At 35.4% G+C, this 18,159-nt stretch overlaps 2 protein-coding genes across 3 annotated transcripts in view; one reads left to right on the top strand and one right to left on the bottom strand.

Moving 5' to 3' along the window:
* The window catches only part of LOC121379925 (set1/Ash2 histone methyltransferase complex subunit ASH2-like), an 81,625-nt gene extending 77,468 nt beyond the window's left edge, over positions 1-4,157 (bottom strand). Inside the window, exons 1-2 of one of the 2 annotated variants that reach the window (XM_041508607.1) lie at positions 4,024-4,157; positions 801-928 (exon numbers count right to left, since the gene is read on the bottom strand). In XM_041508607.1, coding sequence (XP_041364541.1) covers positions 801-919 — 119 coding nt within the window. In that variant the 5' untranslated portion in view covers positions 920-928; positions 4,024-4,157. The remainder of the gene's footprint in view (positions 1-800; positions 929-4,023) is intronic. The other variant, XM_041508608.1, reaches the window with a different exon arrangement.
* A 224-nt stretch (positions 4,158-4,381) lies between these two features.
* Positions 4,382-18,159, top strand: part of LOC121379924 (AP2-associated protein kinase 1-like) — a 48,655-nt gene continuing 34,877 nt past the window's right edge. Inside the window, exons 1-10 of the mRNA XM_041508606.1 lie at positions 4,382-4,774; positions 6,447-6,565; positions 10,873-10,978; positions 11,297-11,436; positions 13,059-13,180; positions 13,633-13,714; positions 14,814-14,946; positions 15,770-15,873; positions 16,546-16,628; positions 17,650-17,807. Of these exons, the coding sequence (XP_041364540.1) occupies positions 4,663-4,774; positions 6,447-6,565; positions 10,873-10,978; positions 11,297-11,436; positions 13,059-13,180; positions 13,633-13,714; positions 14,814-14,946; positions 15,770-15,873; positions 16,546-16,628; positions 17,650-17,807 (1,159 nt within the window). The 5' untranslated portion in view covers positions 4,382-4,662. The remainder of the gene's footprint in view (positions 4,775-6,446; positions 6,566-10,872; positions 10,979-11,296; positions 11,437-13,058; positions 13,181-13,632; positions 13,715-14,813; positions 14,947-15,769; positions 15,874-16,545; positions 16,629-17,649; positions 17,808-18,159) is intronic.

Raw genomic sequence — 18,159 nt, 5'->3', positions numbered from 1 at the left:
AGCATGAACCGGTAGGAAACATAAAATCGGAGTTATAACCCATTTGTACCCTTTTGCGTTTCTTTTTTTGAAGAGTATATTTTGATATAAAATACTACTTCTGATATTAAATTTTAAAAAACCAATTGTATGTTTCCTTAAAAATATGATATTATTAAGTAGTTGATAATGTGCCCTTATGCTAAAAGTAAGTATTAATTAGTATTTTCTGGCATTACTGAAATGAATGTGGCCAAGGATTAACAACACTTGATTGGACACAGCTCAAAGCGCAACACGCGTTACTTTGAAAACACATATGGGTGTATCTGAAGAATGTCAATATTACTATATTAGACTATGACGTATTTAATCTGTTCATAACAGAAACTGGCATGATTATTAACATTTGTTGTTTGATTTTGAAAATAAATTGAACAAGGTAAAACATCATTTTAACAAATCAATCGTACATAACAGTGCGCATGCGCAGAAACCATTTCCCGTTAATATGTTGGTTCACAACTACTCGAGGATAAATAATGGCGCCAAAGTAAAAACACTGACATACAGCAACAAGGTGCCAAGTGAGCTTTGACAATAAACAAGTCAGGGTCTTGATATCTGTTGTGTGATTTTGTTTTTGAAATCAGATTAGGTCCAGAATATTACGGTGACTTCTCACTACTGCCAATAACTTGGCGACTTGAGCTGACTTTCGATGAAAAAAACCGCTAATTTTGCCGGCAAAATTATGGCCTGAACTCCAATATGGCCGACAACCAAATGACAGCATGTGACATCAGTGTTATTGAGCTTACCAGTAGCACGTAACCACCTCACTATCAGGTGGAGTGGTGGACGATTCCAGGTCCATGTTAGAAGACTGGCTGTCATCTGTGATCATCTTACTGTCTGCACTCGTTTCAGACACTTCCATTGTGTTTATCTGAAAATACGGAAAACACATTATCAAGTATTACAGTCAATCATATATGCTAAAAGTGAAAGTTTGCTGTTCAACAACACTACTAGAGCATCCTAAGTTCAAGGACGATAACTGACTATTAACAAATAGGTAAATTGTCATTAAAGTCAAACTTGATCTGTAACAGTAAATGATAAAGCTTACACAAAATGTTAACTCAACATCTTGAGGCGTTGCGAAAAAAGTAAAAAAAACTCATTTTCATATCTCCTAAGAGGTACCAGACGTTTCGCTCCAAAACCAGTTAGTTCCCAGTCAGTTCGCCCCATTAACACTGGTTCGCCCCCAGTGTCAGTTTGCCACCCAATGGTTTGTCAGTTCACCCCTAAAAAAGATGATTTTCGTGGATGTTGTTTTGTTTTATTTGGTTTTTTTTCTTGCTATGCACAAACGTTTAAAAGATGTTAAGGTGGAGAGGGGAAGGATAAACATGGGTTTGTGTTTGTTTGGTTGTTGATACTATGGTAGATAGGCAGGCATAAATACTTTGTGGGCCCAGCCTCTGATTAAAATCAGGATTGAGGATTTTGTTTGTTTGGTATTGATTGTTTGGTAGGTATTAATGTACTTATAATCCAAGGGTTCAAACATGCTAACTGGGGTCACAGCCTCTGATTAAAATCAGGGGTTCAACTGTCGTTCCCATAATAAATTGAGGATTAATGGAAGGAAGGAAATGTTTTATTTAACAACGCACTCAACACATTTTATTTACATATGGCATCAGACATATCGTGAAGGACCACACAGACATTGAGGGAGGAAACCTGCTGTCGCCACTTCATGGGCTACTCTTTTCGATTAGCAGTATGGGATCTATTATATGCACCATCCCACAGACAGGATAGTACATACCACTGCCTTTGATGTATCAGTTGTGGTACACTGGCTGGAGTGAGAAATAGCCCAATGAGCCCACCGACGGGGATCGATCCCAAACCGACCATGCATCAAGCAAGTGCTTTACCACTGAGCTACGTCTTGCCCCGAGGATTTATAGTAATACTGTACTATTACGATGTTGGCTAACAACAAACAGCGAACATTTTATTTTCAAAATTTTGATTAGTGATATTTCTAGTGACATCAATTGAAAATTGATTAGTGACTACTGTTTAATGTTTTAAAATTCGTGTGTAGATACTAACAAAATGTTCCCTGCCGAAGAATGCTTTGAACCACAGACGATGTGGCCTTTTCTTACACGTTGTCCTTTGTATGATAAGGGATTAACGAATGAGCAGATTGTCCTATAAATTAGTAATTAAGCATACAGTCTATAATAACTGATAACACACATAGTGATTACAGTTAACATAATACATGTTATAAAACACTTTCCGTTCTTTGATAGTGGCCTCTTCTTGTTTGTGTAAGTGGTATTCACTGTTCCTACCTCGAGTACCTATACTTTCATGATGAAATACACATTTTGATCAGTCTAAATCAAAGGGATTTTGACTCATATCACAGCTGAAGACACACCAAACCCTCTGTTGCTTTTTTGGTGTAGGGGCAAACTGGTAATTCATTAGGGGCTAACTGGTAATGTTTTGGGGGCGAACTGACTGGGGCAAACATGCTTGGGGGCGAAACATAAGGCATTCTCTCCTAAGTTCAAGGGCCATAACTGTTAAAAAATGGGAAAAGCAACACAAACAGGATCTGTGTTATTTTGCCCCAAAATAAGTTTCACCCTCATTTCCATTAGCTTATTTAATTAAGTTATTATTGCCGGCAATGATGAGTGGATCAATTTTTGAATAAATCTTATTTATTTACAAAATAAAAACTATGCCGAAACGACCCTACATAAGGGTTCAACGACCCAGTTTATGGTGCAAATCAACTCAGGGCGACTCAGGCAAGCTGGTTATATAATAATAAAGCAATACGATCTGGACAGGCAAAACCTATGTTAGCTCTCGATAGAACTTTCTCTTTGACCAACAATTCAAAATTGCGCCAAACTTCCTTAAATCAAAATTGCGCACCTTTTCCATTTGGCATTTTACTTTGCTCCTTCAAAATTCCATAACACCATTAACACCCCCCCCCCCCACCTCCCTGTTACCGACCACGGTCGGGCTGCTGGTGCTCCCTTGCACCTGCCAGTAGCATAGCCCGAGTACTGTAAGAGAGCTAGACAGACATTTGGACATAAATACGCTATCATTACAGTCAGAGACCAAGCTATGTATTTTTTTGGCAATTCCCGACAACCAAAAAGTTGGCAAAGATTTCCGCTCTAATATCACAACAATCCTATGTTTGACATTAAATACCTTTACATCGATCATTTTCGAGTTAATTGATTTTAAAAAATCCACATATTAATCACTAATACACACACTACAGAAAGAAACCCGACAGCACCCACATTTAGCTAAGCTTCAGCAAACTCCGGACAGCAGAATTGTAAGTTTGCCGACCTATATCGTGACGTTGCGTCACATGATCGCCCACTCAGCCATTCCGTCTACTAGGCGGAATCGCCCAGTGAGCGATCACGTGATCTACATCACGAAATAGGTCACCAAGCTTTGTAATTCTTGTGACGGAGTGTCACGAAGCGTAGCTGAATGTGGGTGCTGTCGGATTTCTTTCTGTACTATGTGTATTAGTGATTAACATGTGGATTTTCTTTAATCAATTAACTTGAAAATGATCGATGTAAAGGTATTTGACGTCAAACATAGGATTGTTGTGGTATTAGAGCGGAAATCTTTGCCAACTTTTTGGTAGTCAGGAATTGCCAAAAAAAATACATAGCTTGGTCTCTGACTGTAATAAGAGTGTATTTATGTCCAAATGTCTGTCTAGCTCTCTTACAGTCAGAGTACTTGGCTACCAGTGGCAGTGCAGGCGTCCCTCCTCCTCTCACCCCCACCTTTCCTGTCCTGGATCGGCATCCGCTACAACAGCTTGCTCTGAATGTACACATTAAACCATTTTCCATTCCAGTTAAATGTTACAATTGAACACGGTTTAGTATGAATAGCCACTATCAATTTATAATTGGTTTCAATTCAATAATAATTAAAAAATATATATACCCAAAGTATACCGGTAATAGTAGGTTTGTGTGTTGAAAGCCTATTGCTTCTGCAAACCAGATAACAGTATTAATGAGAATTTGGTTTCATTGTTTACACTTTTTGCAAATCCCCGCCGTCGTCCATGTTGTTTTAATGCAACTCTCGCGAGATTAAATGAGAATATAAGCAAAATAACACCCCATTCTCGTGAATATTACTGAACATACCGCTTATATAACAATAAAACTTTGAAATTGTATATATAAAAGTTCCGTGTTACATGTTATTAAAGCTCAGTATTTCGTACTATTAAAAAGAAGGGATTTATATGTAATTACCTATATCACGTGATGTCTGACATGCGAGAAGTCCGCCATAATTTTTAGAAGCAGGTGCGATGAATTGTACCCATTTGTTACGCGAATGGTTTTCTTGACGAGTTGTGACACATTATTTAAACTGGATGAACCAGGAGCATTAACACTTTATTTACTAACAGTGACACGTTTATGTGGTCTCTTTTGTTAGCACAACGAAAGTAATGCTAGAATGTAGGTACAGGAAGTGGACAACAGTTCGACAGTGGCAGTGATGAGTAATGCAACATCCCCGTATTTTGTGTTTTAATAGATACTTATTTACATTTTACTGACGGTCATGAAGAAGTTCTTTTCAAAGATCGATGGATCTACTCAACAAAACTCACACATTGGAAGAGTATTTCAGTTGGGGCGTTACACTGTCACGGTAGAAGATGTAATCGCCGAAGGTGAGTGCCAGGAAACACCAGTGGCGCCCACTTTTAAGCACTTGACATCTTTAGGCCTAATGGGGGCGTGACATTTGGTTCATTTAAGTATTGAGCATAGTTAATTACTTTACAACTTGTATTAACCCAATGTTACAGGAGCATATACTCCTAAAGCTTGAGTCACCTTTAAAACCCTGTTGTCATAATTGAGATAAAAAGATAAGTGATAAATGCAGGCACATCTGCAGGAAATTGTGCAGAGGGGAGTTTATATTGTGGCAAGTGATGCTTTTAGTGGGTACGGGTCATGGTTTTAAAAAAATATATATATCTTGGAGAAGGTGGGGTTTCGACCCCTACCTACCCCTCCCCAAATGTCATGTGTTGCTCAGCATTTCTTCCTGAACAGAATAACTACAATTTAATCCTTCTTGTGCATAATGTATGCATAATTAATGGTAAATTTTTTGCCCGCACTCACCCTAAATATTTGATTTTACAATATTTTTGAAATATTGTACAAATCAGAATTTAATAAAACATACCGTATATCTTTGCCTATAAGTCAAATTTTTTTCACCATAAAATTATTTTATAACTTGGGGGATCGACTTATAAGAGGGCAAACAAATTTCATCCAAAAATATTACCGTTTTGGGGATTATTTTACAAGTTTTTGTTGAAGTACGCCCTGTATTTATACTCAAATATGTTAATTTGACAAATTTAATTTTATAACCTATTTTTTGGAGCATAAGAATGGTTTTGGTTATGCAAAAAGGCGTACGATCTCACTCACATGTCAAGACAACAGTCCACTTAGTTAAAATAACAGTCATCACTAATAGCAAAAATGTAAACAATACTAACTACCTGTTGCCTGAGTTTATTTTGAAATCTGGTCACTGACATTAATGGTTGTTCAAACAATGTTTTGTTGATGATTAACTTCATAAATATTACTGAGCTTTCCCTCAAAATAGCTTAGACTGATCTCAACAGTTCACTAGAGCAATAGGGACACAATCATTTCAACATTTGGTACAAAAACCAGTATACTTTCCAGAGTTATCCTCCTTACATGTATTAATATGGCGGCAAAACGTGATTAACTTATTAATCTTTCAGTTTTATCGGAGTGATCTGTTGTCAGTGTTGATAAATAACGTTGTTGTCTATACACTAAACCATGCTGTACATTGCCATACGGTAACAGTCAAACAGCTTTCACTATCTACTAAGGGAATATTTAGTTTTGATGCTATGTCGTTTGATTGGAATATTGCGATGTACAAAACGTGAAAACCAAAGTTTGTAAAATAATTTTCTTTTGTTCAAATAGTGTACATAATTGTTCTCATGTGCTGAAAATAAGAAATACTTCAATATTAATAAGTTGTTTTTCATGGGTCGACTTATAAACGGGTCAATAAAAAAATAAGTTTTCAGGGCTTGAAATTAGGGACTCGACTTATAGCCGAGATCGACTTACAGGTGAAGATATACGGTACATAACATGTGAGTAGTGTAAATGTATCAAAGTGGCATATCATGTGTTCTGAATACTTCCAAATCTTCAGTGATCTCATATGGTTCATAAGGGTTTAAAACAATGAGATGTTTGTATTTTATGATGTATTTAGTGTGAAATATATAATTATGCTAAGTGTTCCTTGATTACATGTTTCAGGTGGGTTTGCCATCGTGTTTCTGGTGAAGGCGCAAAATGGAGCACGTTTTGCTCTCAAGCGCATGTATGTGAACAATGAAAAAGATCTTGCAGTTTGTCAAAAGGAAATCAAGATTGCTGTAAGTTCATTTATCCTATAACTTAGCCATAACCTGTGTCAGAAGCCTGTTTGATATTTTGCATTATTAACCTGGTTAATAATTTGTTTGTTGTTAATTTTATGATTTGTTTTACAAGCCAACAAGACCAGTATACAGTGTTTGAGGTTAATGTTATCCCAATATGCCATGGATACCAGAATTTAATTTTGGATACCAGACTTCAAGAACCCAGTATCCCACTGGGATACTACATAATGTTGTTATTTTTTTTAATCCTGCTTTTTAGATTTTTTTGCTGAAACAATGAAAGTTGTCATTTACTGGTGTAGTTACATCACAGTATTTTCGAGCTTGTACCCAGTCTAATGCTGTGCCATAACAATATCTCCTCCAACTTGTACCCAGTCTAATGCTACACTGGAGCAGTAGCGGCGTAACAATAGACTGGGAACCACTAAGTCGCTATTGTTTTTTTGGATGCTTCCTTCCTTCAAATTTTATTTGAGATAATGATTCCACATCTGCAGAAAATTGATACAGGTAGGTTTATCATTAGTAATGTCAGAAACATTTATAGATTACTGATAAATATTAATTTGTGAGTATTACGCAAAAATATATGTAGCAAATCTTTTTGCCGATTCCGTTTGATTTGCGAATTTTGTGAATTCTGCGATTTCGTTTGCGGCTTAGCAATAGACTGGGAACGAAAACAGTGTCGTCCATGTTTGTTACAAAGTTATTTAAATGGGATACTAAATTCTCAGGTGGGATACCTGATTTTGAAACGTTAGTATCCAACTGGGATGCTGCCCCAAATTTTTAATCTCGAACACTGGTATACCTGAGCGTAACATTTAATCAAGTGCATGAAATAAAATTGTTTGTGTTAATCATGATGAAGTCACATTACTGATGATGGTGATTTTAGATCTTTGATTATCAAATTGAAATGTTATTTTAGAAATGTTATAGGATAAAGAGAATTCGCCCCTCATGTGGGTTTTTTATTATTTTAATGTATAAAATATCAACCTCTAGTTGATTGGTATTTTGGCAGAGCCTCGACTAATAATGACATACTGTTTATATTTTCCATATTAAATATAAAAAAAACAGTCGTGATGAATCCTTTCTTTACCTAGTCTTGACATTTATATGTAACATCAAAAACAGATTTTGTAAGCTTGTCTTGGGTTTTTTTACCACATTTTACGTGTTCACATAATTTTGACCAAGGTGTTCATAGTGACATTTTGAGGGTGTGATTCTTGTTACAAGAAATATATGTATATTTTCAGTCGTTGCAAAACAAGGCGTTGCAAGCAACGTTTACTACCCTCATTTCCGACGTCTATTTTCGCCACAGTTGCTTAGACTCCAGTTCATATTTTCTTGGTTCTTGTCTGAATGTATAGCTCGGCTTCTATGGGTTAATTTCTTCACGAAAACTTTGAAATTAATACTAGTTTACTATTGCCACACTCTGTAAACTGACGATTGATATGCCTATTGATATCCTACGTTGGAGCAAAAACAACAACCCACGATACCCAAGTGATAATTTTCTTTTCTTTTGGGACTACGTAATTGGTCAGTTCTGTGGATTTAGATGAAAAAGTCTACTTAATCAATAGTTTTACAGAACTATTTACAGTAATAAACCATGTCCATTACCATTTTAGAGGTGACAGGTAATATTCCACAATACTAGTATATATTTTTGTGTCTAGACGGCATCAATTAATTGGCTCGTCTGGTTACCAATCAAATACACACCTGCCAATCAGGAATCACAGGTATAAGCAACTAACAGCATAGACCAATTAACTAAGAAAACACACTGGGTATTATTTCAGTATGTAGGTTAATGCATGGACAAAACATTGTTAATTATTTCAACTTGTTGTGTAGCCACTTTGACAATGGTATTTTATTTTGTATTGAAAAATAATATATATAGTGCTGGATATACTTATTGCTGGCTTGCTGGGATATGTATTATTACAGAACATTGCAAGGTATGACTATTTATCATCCCGCAAAAACCAGGTAGATTGTGTTTCTCTAGTTCTAAGGCTCATTCACGAAGTGGCGACAGCGGGTTTCCTCTCTCAGTATCTGTGTGGTCCTTAACCATATGTCCGATGCCATATAACCGTAAATAAAATGTGTTGAGTACGTCGTTAAATAAAACATATCCTTCCTTCATTCCTGATGTTACGCGTTAAGTATTACGTAACCACCAGCTCGCCAGATAGCTGTCACATTTAACCGTTTTATTAATTAACTACTGTATAATACTTTATTTTCGCGTTTTTCTCGTGTGAATGAAATTAGTGAAAATATATTCCACGTGAAAATTTACTTTTTATAAAGGCCGACAAAAAAAATAAATAATATGTAGTCTCGTTCAACTATACCACATTAGTTTCCAATGTACGAGGCTAGTAGTAACAAAGCGGTGCTCCCTCCTGTCACGGAACAAACCACAAAACACAAAAGCTGTTTAAAACTTTAAATCAAGAACACGATTGTAAGTACATACATGATAATAAAACAATACTAACACTAAAAAGCTTTATGCTGTTTTCCTTCACATGTGCTAGCGATCAGTTCATCAGACAGAGTCTACACGTGTTCAACGACAGAAGTAAACATGCATTATCACAGTATATTAAAAATGTGGAAGTGAAAAAATCCGGACTGGGCTATGTTCAGATGTTTCACAATTTTATTTTTATTTTTGGCCTGTTAGCCAATCACAAACCGTTTTGAACTAGTATTTTGACAGCAGTAAATATTGTTTCAATCAAACTTAAGTTACTGAGTACTAGTAGCTTGTGCCTTCAAATTTCGTTTTGTTTGTTTTCGGTTTTTGTTTTTATAACAATTATAAGGACAATAAAGTCTTGATTGGTTAAAGCAGGAAAACTATTGTTTTATGTGTATAGCACTCGTGTGTACATGTAGGATTAGTTCTACAGATAAGCGTAACAACCGGCAAAACTAAGTTCCATTTTTAAAACAAAATTATTGACATCTGTACTTCATTTTTTTTATTGATGGAGGTTGGGAGATTCGCGAAAATAAATGTTTGTGAATTGACATATTTTCATTAAATCGCAAAAATAAAGTATTCTACAGTATACAGTTATACTTGTTGATATTAAACAATAATGTGCATTATATATCGTTGAATATGCATACCAGGCCAAATGCCTTAATTGTCCCTTCCTTTAAACCGAATGACCATTTCTGGAACCACCAGTCTGGCTGAACATTGCAATGTTACTTTATTTCCGCTGTGTCATGCGCATACTTCAATTTGCAGACAACGTTAGACTGTTACAGAAATGAACAAATAAATGTTTACGTTCTGTGAACCCTAAGCCCCGTAAAATAAAGCTGTGCACTTAATTGTTGGACAATCATGCTTTATGTAGTTATTATAATTGTAGCCTTTGCTCCTGATGTGAGTTTTCACTACTAATATGTAGGCTTACTTTGATGTAATGACAAATAGCGACGTCATATTAATTTTATTATTATTATATTTTTTAATGATACTACTAGAGATCATTGATTTTATATTAATTATGACATACTTTGGAGGCTTTCACCCCTCTTGAAGAGTATTCCATAAAGAAACAAAATGGCAGACGGCAGAAAACTGCATGTATTTTGCCCTATGCTATCTCAACGACGTCGACACTGGCAACATCGTTACAGTCTCGTATGTGGAATTTGTGTCACTGTAATGGTTTTTTCACAACTTGTGTCTGGACAAAATTTGGGGGAAATGTAATGGTAATTAAAGGTAGGAGAGTAATTTATTGTAGTTGTTAACAATTTGGTTCGGACTTTAATTTGTCACAACTTGTGTTAGTTCAATTGTTAATTGCATATTGTAGTCTGAAATGGAAATGAAATGGAATTTACAAAAACATGAAATGGAAAATAGCTTGTTTTTGAAACGGAAAACCACACAGTCATACTTGTTCTATTCTTGGGCCAACAATTTCACCAACTATATGCATTACAAGTGGACCACATTGCACACTTCTGTGGTAACAGACTCTGGTCCATAGAGCTCCCCCCGCGTGCCCCCATTACTGAATGTCTGTAGCTCTCGATAAACCCCCAACTCCTACTCTGTCAGTTCCAATGCCTACTAGTACTTTGTTTTGCAGCCGCTGATTTTGTTATTTGTTTCAAGTTTTTATGGTTATTTGTACACAAAAAAAAAAAAAAAAAACCCAACAAAATCTACCCACTTCTTACATTTGTAATATGAAATAATGTATGTGTTTTTATATTTGCAGAGGGATCTCAGTGGTCACAAGAACATTATCCGGTGCATCGACTCAAGCATAACAATTACCTCAAACCGAGTCTATGAAGTTCTCATTCTTATGCAATACTGCAAAGGTAACCTTTTTGTAAAATGTCTTTTTAATCCAAGTATATAGTGAACAGCCACCTACCTATAAAAATACCCCATCACACACATATATTTGATATTGTGTAATAAATAAGATGGAAGTAGTGACACATTTTGTTGTATTAGAGTTGGTCTCTCTTGTCAGGAATAATAAAATTATTATACATGTAGTAGACTGTTTTTGGTCATCGTGTATTTTTTAATTTCCTTTATTACAGAATTTAACTGCTAGTTGATTTGATACTTGGCTCAACTTTACCATAAGTTAGGAATTTGTAGCAAATCATTTTATCATTTCTTGATAGGTTCTGTGATCCAGTTGATGAATGAAAAGATAAACATTGGTTTCTCTGAGCAAGAGGTTCTCAGAATTTTCTGTGATATATGTGAAGCTGTCTCCAGACTACACCATTGCCAAACTCCAATTATACATAGAGATTTAAAGGTAACAGTACTACAAATTAATATCAAAGTAATAACATATTTCTATTTAATTCTGTGATATATGTAAAGCTGTCTCCAGACTATACCATTGCCATTTATACACAGAGATTTAAAAATGATCATCAGAGTTAAAATGTATTTCTGAAGGGATTTCCTAATAAAAATAGGCCGAATTATTAATATAAATTTGCTATAACCTATTACCAGTACATGGCACACTGCTTATTTCAATGCATGTTAAGGCTTAGTAATGCTGTAAACGTATACAGGTTTTGTAAAGATTTGATGATAGCTACTAGATGTTCCTGTGATTTCGTGAGACCACCTCTTGATCATGCAGGGCCAGCATCTAGCTCAATTGGCAGAGCGTTCTCCTGAGGTGCTTTGATCATAGGATCGAACAACCTTGGTGCACCCATTCTCTGATTGGGTTTTACCCCTGTCCCAACCAGTGCCCTGTGGCTGTCCTGTCTGTAGAAAAGTGCACATATGTGAAATAGTCTTTGTTGCTAATGAAAGAAAATAGAAGACAATGATAGAATTGTCAAGTGTTTGATTAAAGGCATACTGTCACGGATTTAAGAACCTAATTTCTAAAAAAATGGATAACTAAAAATTACATCAATTGTTCGAAACCAAATCTAGCTACTGCATTACCTTAACTGAACCATGATGGAGTGAAATCCATGTCAACCCTCTCAGCAGTTTTAGTTTTTGAATTATGGACCATTTCTATAATTCAATTACTTTTACAAAATATCATTATTAAATAGAGTATGGTGGTTATGAAGATGGTTGAATAAAGTACATTTAAGGACAAATCAAATTATTTTTGTTCAGGTAATACTTTGTTAGACCATAAAATAGGTCAGTGGTCTGTGACAATATGCCTTTAGTAAATTAGTGTGTTGTAGTGTTTTTTTTACTTTCTTAGTGATGCAATAGAATTATCTATAACCAGGTCTCTACGTTAAGGTATATCTGCTTGCTCCAGGCAAATAGTTTTAGGTGTAAGACAAGTAAATTGTACTGGAAATCAGTTTACATATTGCTTAACATTTTTGACAGGATCAATCAGGGCTTCTAGAATTTTATAAAAATCCACTAGCCGTGGGATCAGTGATTTTAAAAATGTACTAGCCATGATTAAAAATTCACTAGCCCTATTTTAAATAAATACAATTTTACTAATAGTAATAATCAGATATGACACCTAAAGAGGGAAATAGAGATTAAAATCCCTTAAATTGGGTTGGAAAGAGGGGGCAGAATATTCATATTTACAAAATAGGTAAATGCAGCATTTGACAAGGGTGTTTTTTTCCCCACTAGCCTTCAGGCTAGTTATAGTAGTTATTTACTAGCCCAACACTGAATATCACTAGCCATGGGAATGGGGATACCATAATCTAGAAGCCCTGCAGGATCGTTCAGGTGGAGCAACCGCATTTCGGATATTGAGAGTTTACTTTGAGTGCTGACAGCCTGAACCATTTCAATACATTTTGTGTCTATAGACATGACAGCAGCTAATTATTATTATTATTATTATTTATTTGTTATTGTCATTATTTTAATGAATGATTTTCATGTTTAATGTTAACAACATATTTTGTTTTTCAGGTTGAAAATATACTAATAGGTGAGGGGGGTAACTATGTGTTGTGTGATTTCGGCAGTGCAACCGGTAGAGTTATGAATCTGGAACAACATAATGTCAAACAAGTGGAAGAAGAAATACAAAAGTAAGTCAGCTGCTCTCCAATGACCTCTTTAGTAGGTTACAAATCACTAATTTTATTACAGTTGCAGTTACCAAAGTTAATTTTATGAAAGTAGTTATCATAGGTGTCAATGTGTTTTAATTTAAATAAATGTATTGAAAATATACGAAGGTTGCTTCCATTGGTGATTGAAGTCTGTCTTCATTTAAATAATTATTTTAATTTTTATATTTAGAGGTTGAGTTTAGAGGAGAGTTTGTCCAACTAAAAAATACCCAATATAAATAAGTCAACAGATACACATTTGAGGAGGAAGATTTATTCACTAGTATTGTAGATATATTAATTAGGATTCTTTTGAGTTCTGCAATGTATGTTAGTTAAAATTATTGTATCATTGGAACTAGAATTATTTAATTAAATGGTTCGATTAAAATATACATAGTTTTAAAAGAGTTTAGCTTTCTGCACAGATATACAACGTTGTCATACAGAGCACCAGAGATGGTTGATCTTTATGGAGGGAAACCGATCACCACCAAGTCCGATATATGGGTTTGTATTGACCACACACTTTATATCACATTGTGTAGTAACATCAACCATACACACTTGATTCATCTTAGACTAATTGTCTTCTGGTGCCTATACCGGTTGAATACGTACCTTTTCATGGGAAAATATATGATCTTCCCACTCTCTCTCTCCTCTCTCTCTCTCCCCCCCCCCCCCCCCCCCCCCCCCCCCCAAAGAAAATACAGCATGACATGAAATTATATATGGATCCCTCTCCACACACACATCCCCATTAAATGGATGGGTCAAAGATTAATGGTGGCTAACTATTTGTTAGTGAAATATTGCATGTGACAGCAAATCGAAAGAAGTGACTTGTAGATGTTTCTTTTGTTTTCGTGTGATCGTAGTATTGTAGATTTGTTTAAAAAAAAAAAAAAAATTATGTTTATTTTATTTTTATTTTTTTGACCACTTGCCATTAGGATCTCACAAAGTAACTTATAGTGGCGCCAATCCAAAAATCACTGGTCTCGGGCATCGGGCCACTGTATTCTAGAACCTCTGCCATGCTCCCTTGGCATGTTAACCATGGCACAGAAATAAGGGAGATAACTAACATAATACTCATTTTACACTAGATAGAACTTGCTTAATGGTTAACACTGTTACTGAGGAATCTCCAGTTTCAACAGACTCATGCGAGAAGTTCTGAAATACTGTAACTGAGAAACGCTTTCTCTTTTAACATAAACAGTTAGCTATGAGAGTGATAACAATTACACCCTAAACTGCTCAATGAAATGGTTGTAAAGCTTGTGTATCGAAAACATAACCCCTACTAATTGCAGTTACGATTATTTCATCGAACGGTGTCATTTTAACCCTGTAACATATTCTAAGTTAATACAATTTTGAAGTGAATAGTTATGTAATACAATATACGTAACAACGTGATTAATGAACTTAACGTGGATTATTTTTATTGGTTTGAACTTAACTGCTAAAGGTTTACAATAATGTATCTTAAAGGATTCTATGTTACGTTTTGCCAGTTATATTTATGAAAAAAACAGAAAAACACTTAATATATCTTGGATAATAAATTTTAATTAAAACATTTTTATTTTGCTTTCAGGCTCTTGGGTGTCTTTTATACAAGTTGTGTTTTTTCACCCTTCCATTCGGAGAGAGTTCTCTAGCAATACAAAGTGGAAACTACACTATTCCCGACAACTCCAGATATTCCAAGAAACTACATTCTTTAATAGGTGAGAACATTCATTGTGTTTAACATTTCAGTTTATTGTCCATGTAGGCAGAAGAGATGTGGGGCAAGCTTTTGAAATATGTTACATCATATTCAGTGTTTTTAATACTTTAATATCAGAACATGCAACAAAACACAAAACGTGGTTGGGTTTTTTTCCACACTCATTTTTGTGCTTATGGTGTCATGTTATTGTGGCCTGTTGAATCCAAAGTTTGACATCACACCAGCACAAAACTGATCTTTTAACCATAAACTGTTTTGTGAATCAATTCTGAACGTGGAAGAGTACTTATGCCATCAGCAATATGTTACAGCTGTAATTTCTTGATATATGTTTGGTACATGGAATGTGGTGTTCTTTCTCTTGTACTTGTCAGTTAACATCCTACACTTATCAGTTCACTTGTGCACGATGAAAAGTAATGTCTTTTACATTGTTACGTATTCTCTGGAAGGTCACTCACTGCATGCTGTTTTTTATTCTCTCTACAGAGGGCGAGACGTAGCCCAGTGGTAAAGTGTTTACTTGATGTGCGGTCTGTTTGGGATTGATCCCTGTCAGTGGGCCCAGTGGGCCTATTGGGCTATTTTTTGCTCCAGCCAATTCACCACGACTGGTATATCAAAGGCTGTGGTATATGCTATCCTGTTTATGGGATGATTCATATAAAAGATCCCTTGCTGCTAATTGAAAAGAGTAGCCCATGAATGGGTGACAGCGGGTTTCCTCTTTCAATATCTGTGTGGTCCTTAACCATATGTCAAAATATGTTGAGTGCATTGTTAAATAAACTATTTCCTTCCTTTTATTCTCTGTGCAGGTTATATGTTACAAGTTCAACTGGATAAACGACCAGACATCTTCCAGGTTTCCTCGGTCGCGTTCAGGTTGTGTGGGAGAGACAATCCAGTGCCAAATATGAATGTAAGAATTTACTCTACAGTGATGTCACTTTCATCTAGCATTATTTAGTGTGGAGGGCAATGCCAAATACGAATGAAAGAATTCACACTGCAATCATTTTCAGTTTTATTTAGAGCTAATTTACTACTGGAGTACGATTCAGAATTTATTCTTCCAAAAAAATCTGGTTATATTTGTGGTAAAATCATACCAATACACAGTTAGTTTTTTAAAAAGGGTCACTTTTAACATTTATTTCAATTAATCTTAAGCTTGTATCCAATTAAAGTTGCTGTACTGGGTATTTTGAAGGACCTAGGTTAACTTTCAGTAATTAATTACTAGTAAGATAGCACTTGGTGTAATGGTAGTATACATTTCCATTAAACTTTTAAAATCTCGCAGTTGGAACTGGGATATGACAGACGAGATAGACTGTGTGTGTGTGTTCATTATAAAATGTTTACACTACTGAAATGCTCTTCAAGAGTTATCTCTCTTGACCACTAACACGGTAGTGGGTGTGAGAAAAGAATGTGCACTTTATTTTAGTTTTGAAAGCTTAAGATATTGGTTACAGTTAGATATTCAACAGCTGTAACCTAGGTTTTTATTTCGCAGGATGTGTGATTGTTATTTAAATTGTTTTACTGGGTGTTTAAACCATGCCAATATCTTTACATTGTTTTACAGGGAATACCTGTGCCAGAACTGGATTCACTTCCAGTGCCACCAACAGAATCGGAGGCTAGACAGATTAAAAATGCCCAACAAAAGTAAATATTTTAAATTCCTATAGAATGTGTTATAAATGATATACCTAAATTACTTTCTTTTGTTTATAACACCTCATAATTCTTTTTAAAAAAAATAACAATTGCATAGGTTAGGTAATGATGTAAACTGGCTAAATTGTTTTCAAATATTTAAAGACGATTGAGATCTTGGACATGTCCTCGCAGTTTTTAATAAAACAGTCATTGTGTAGGTTTGATAGTATTTCAGACAATTAATATATAGCCAAACTATTAATTCCTCATGAAAAATAAACCGACAACAGTTAACCTTCTGACTACTGCAGGTGAGATATCTTGCTCGACGTAATGCCAGTCGACATACTGTACACTGTATACAGTTCATTCCCCAATTCATATTTCCTGCTGTTTTGCACACGACACTCACCAGAAGAGATTTATTAACAGGAAATGGAAGACAAGTCAGCTTCCTTTTTCTTTAGCTTTTGTTTTTTCAATGGATTATACCTTGGAATCTTGAGTCGAAAAAGTGGTTTTCGGCAAGTATTTTCGCTTGACAACAATGGCAGCATGTTGCAGTCATTTTCAGGGACCGATAGATGATTGTGACAGCTAATTTGATAATAAATTTGATCGTTTTACCAACATTGAAAATCACCAAATATTGGGATATGAATCGTGCATTTATTGCTTAATTTTAATCAACATCAACCGATCTAAAATATCATACAAATTATAAACTTGTACCCACTCAACATGGTTTTTGTCAAAAATTAATCCAATAGTCTAAAGGTTAACATAAAAATGATTTTCCTTTTGATGTAATATATAAAAGACTGACATGTTGATATCATTTCCAACAAACAGGTGCCCAGCATGTGTCATATTAAAATTTCACATGACGTGTTCAACAACGTTTTCTCTGAATCACATCGTTGTCTTATCAGTACCCTTTACAGACACGGTCACATACGAGTGAGATTCCGTGAACCTTTTAGAATTGTGACTTTAATTTGACCAACCATTATCTTGTTGTTTGTAGAACTGTAGTGACTGTGACGGTTGAAAGCACGACAGTTAAACCGAGACAGCGTCCGAAGGGTCAACCTGTTGCGTCGTCAGGTGGGCTTGGATTGCCCATACAAACAGCTGTAGTTCCTCGCAAGAGACCATCGGCCAGCAACCCTAACACACCTGTTGGTAAGTGAAGCCCATTACAGTGATTTACACCCAGGGAGCTGTGTGGTACGTATTATGTAGGTAAAGGAAACACCAGTACAGTGATTTCATTCTCTGTGATACACCTGTTGGTAAGGGAAACCCTTCCAGTGATTTACATCCAGGGAGCTGTGTGGTACGTATTATGTAGGTAAAAGAAACACCAGTACAGTGATTTCATTCTCTGTGCTACACCTGGTGTAAGTGAAACACTAATACAGCTTTTGTAACCTTGTAAATGCCCCAGTTTTTGGACTTTTCTTTCTTTTAGCTTATTGTTGGTGTTCGGAAAGCATAAATTTTTAAACATAGATTATAGGAGATAGGCGTTTCA

Source organism: Gigantopelta aegis, chromosome 8 (assembly GCF_016097555.1).
Source record: "Gigantopelta aegis isolate Gae_Host chromosome 8, Gae_host_genome, whole genome shotgun sequence".
NCBI classification, from domain to species: Eukaryota; Metazoa; Mollusca; class Gastropoda; order Neomphalida; family Peltospiridae; genus Gigantopelta; species Gigantopelta aegis.
Note: the sequence above shows the minus strand (reverse complement) of the source record. Positions and strands in the feature narration are given on the sequence as shown.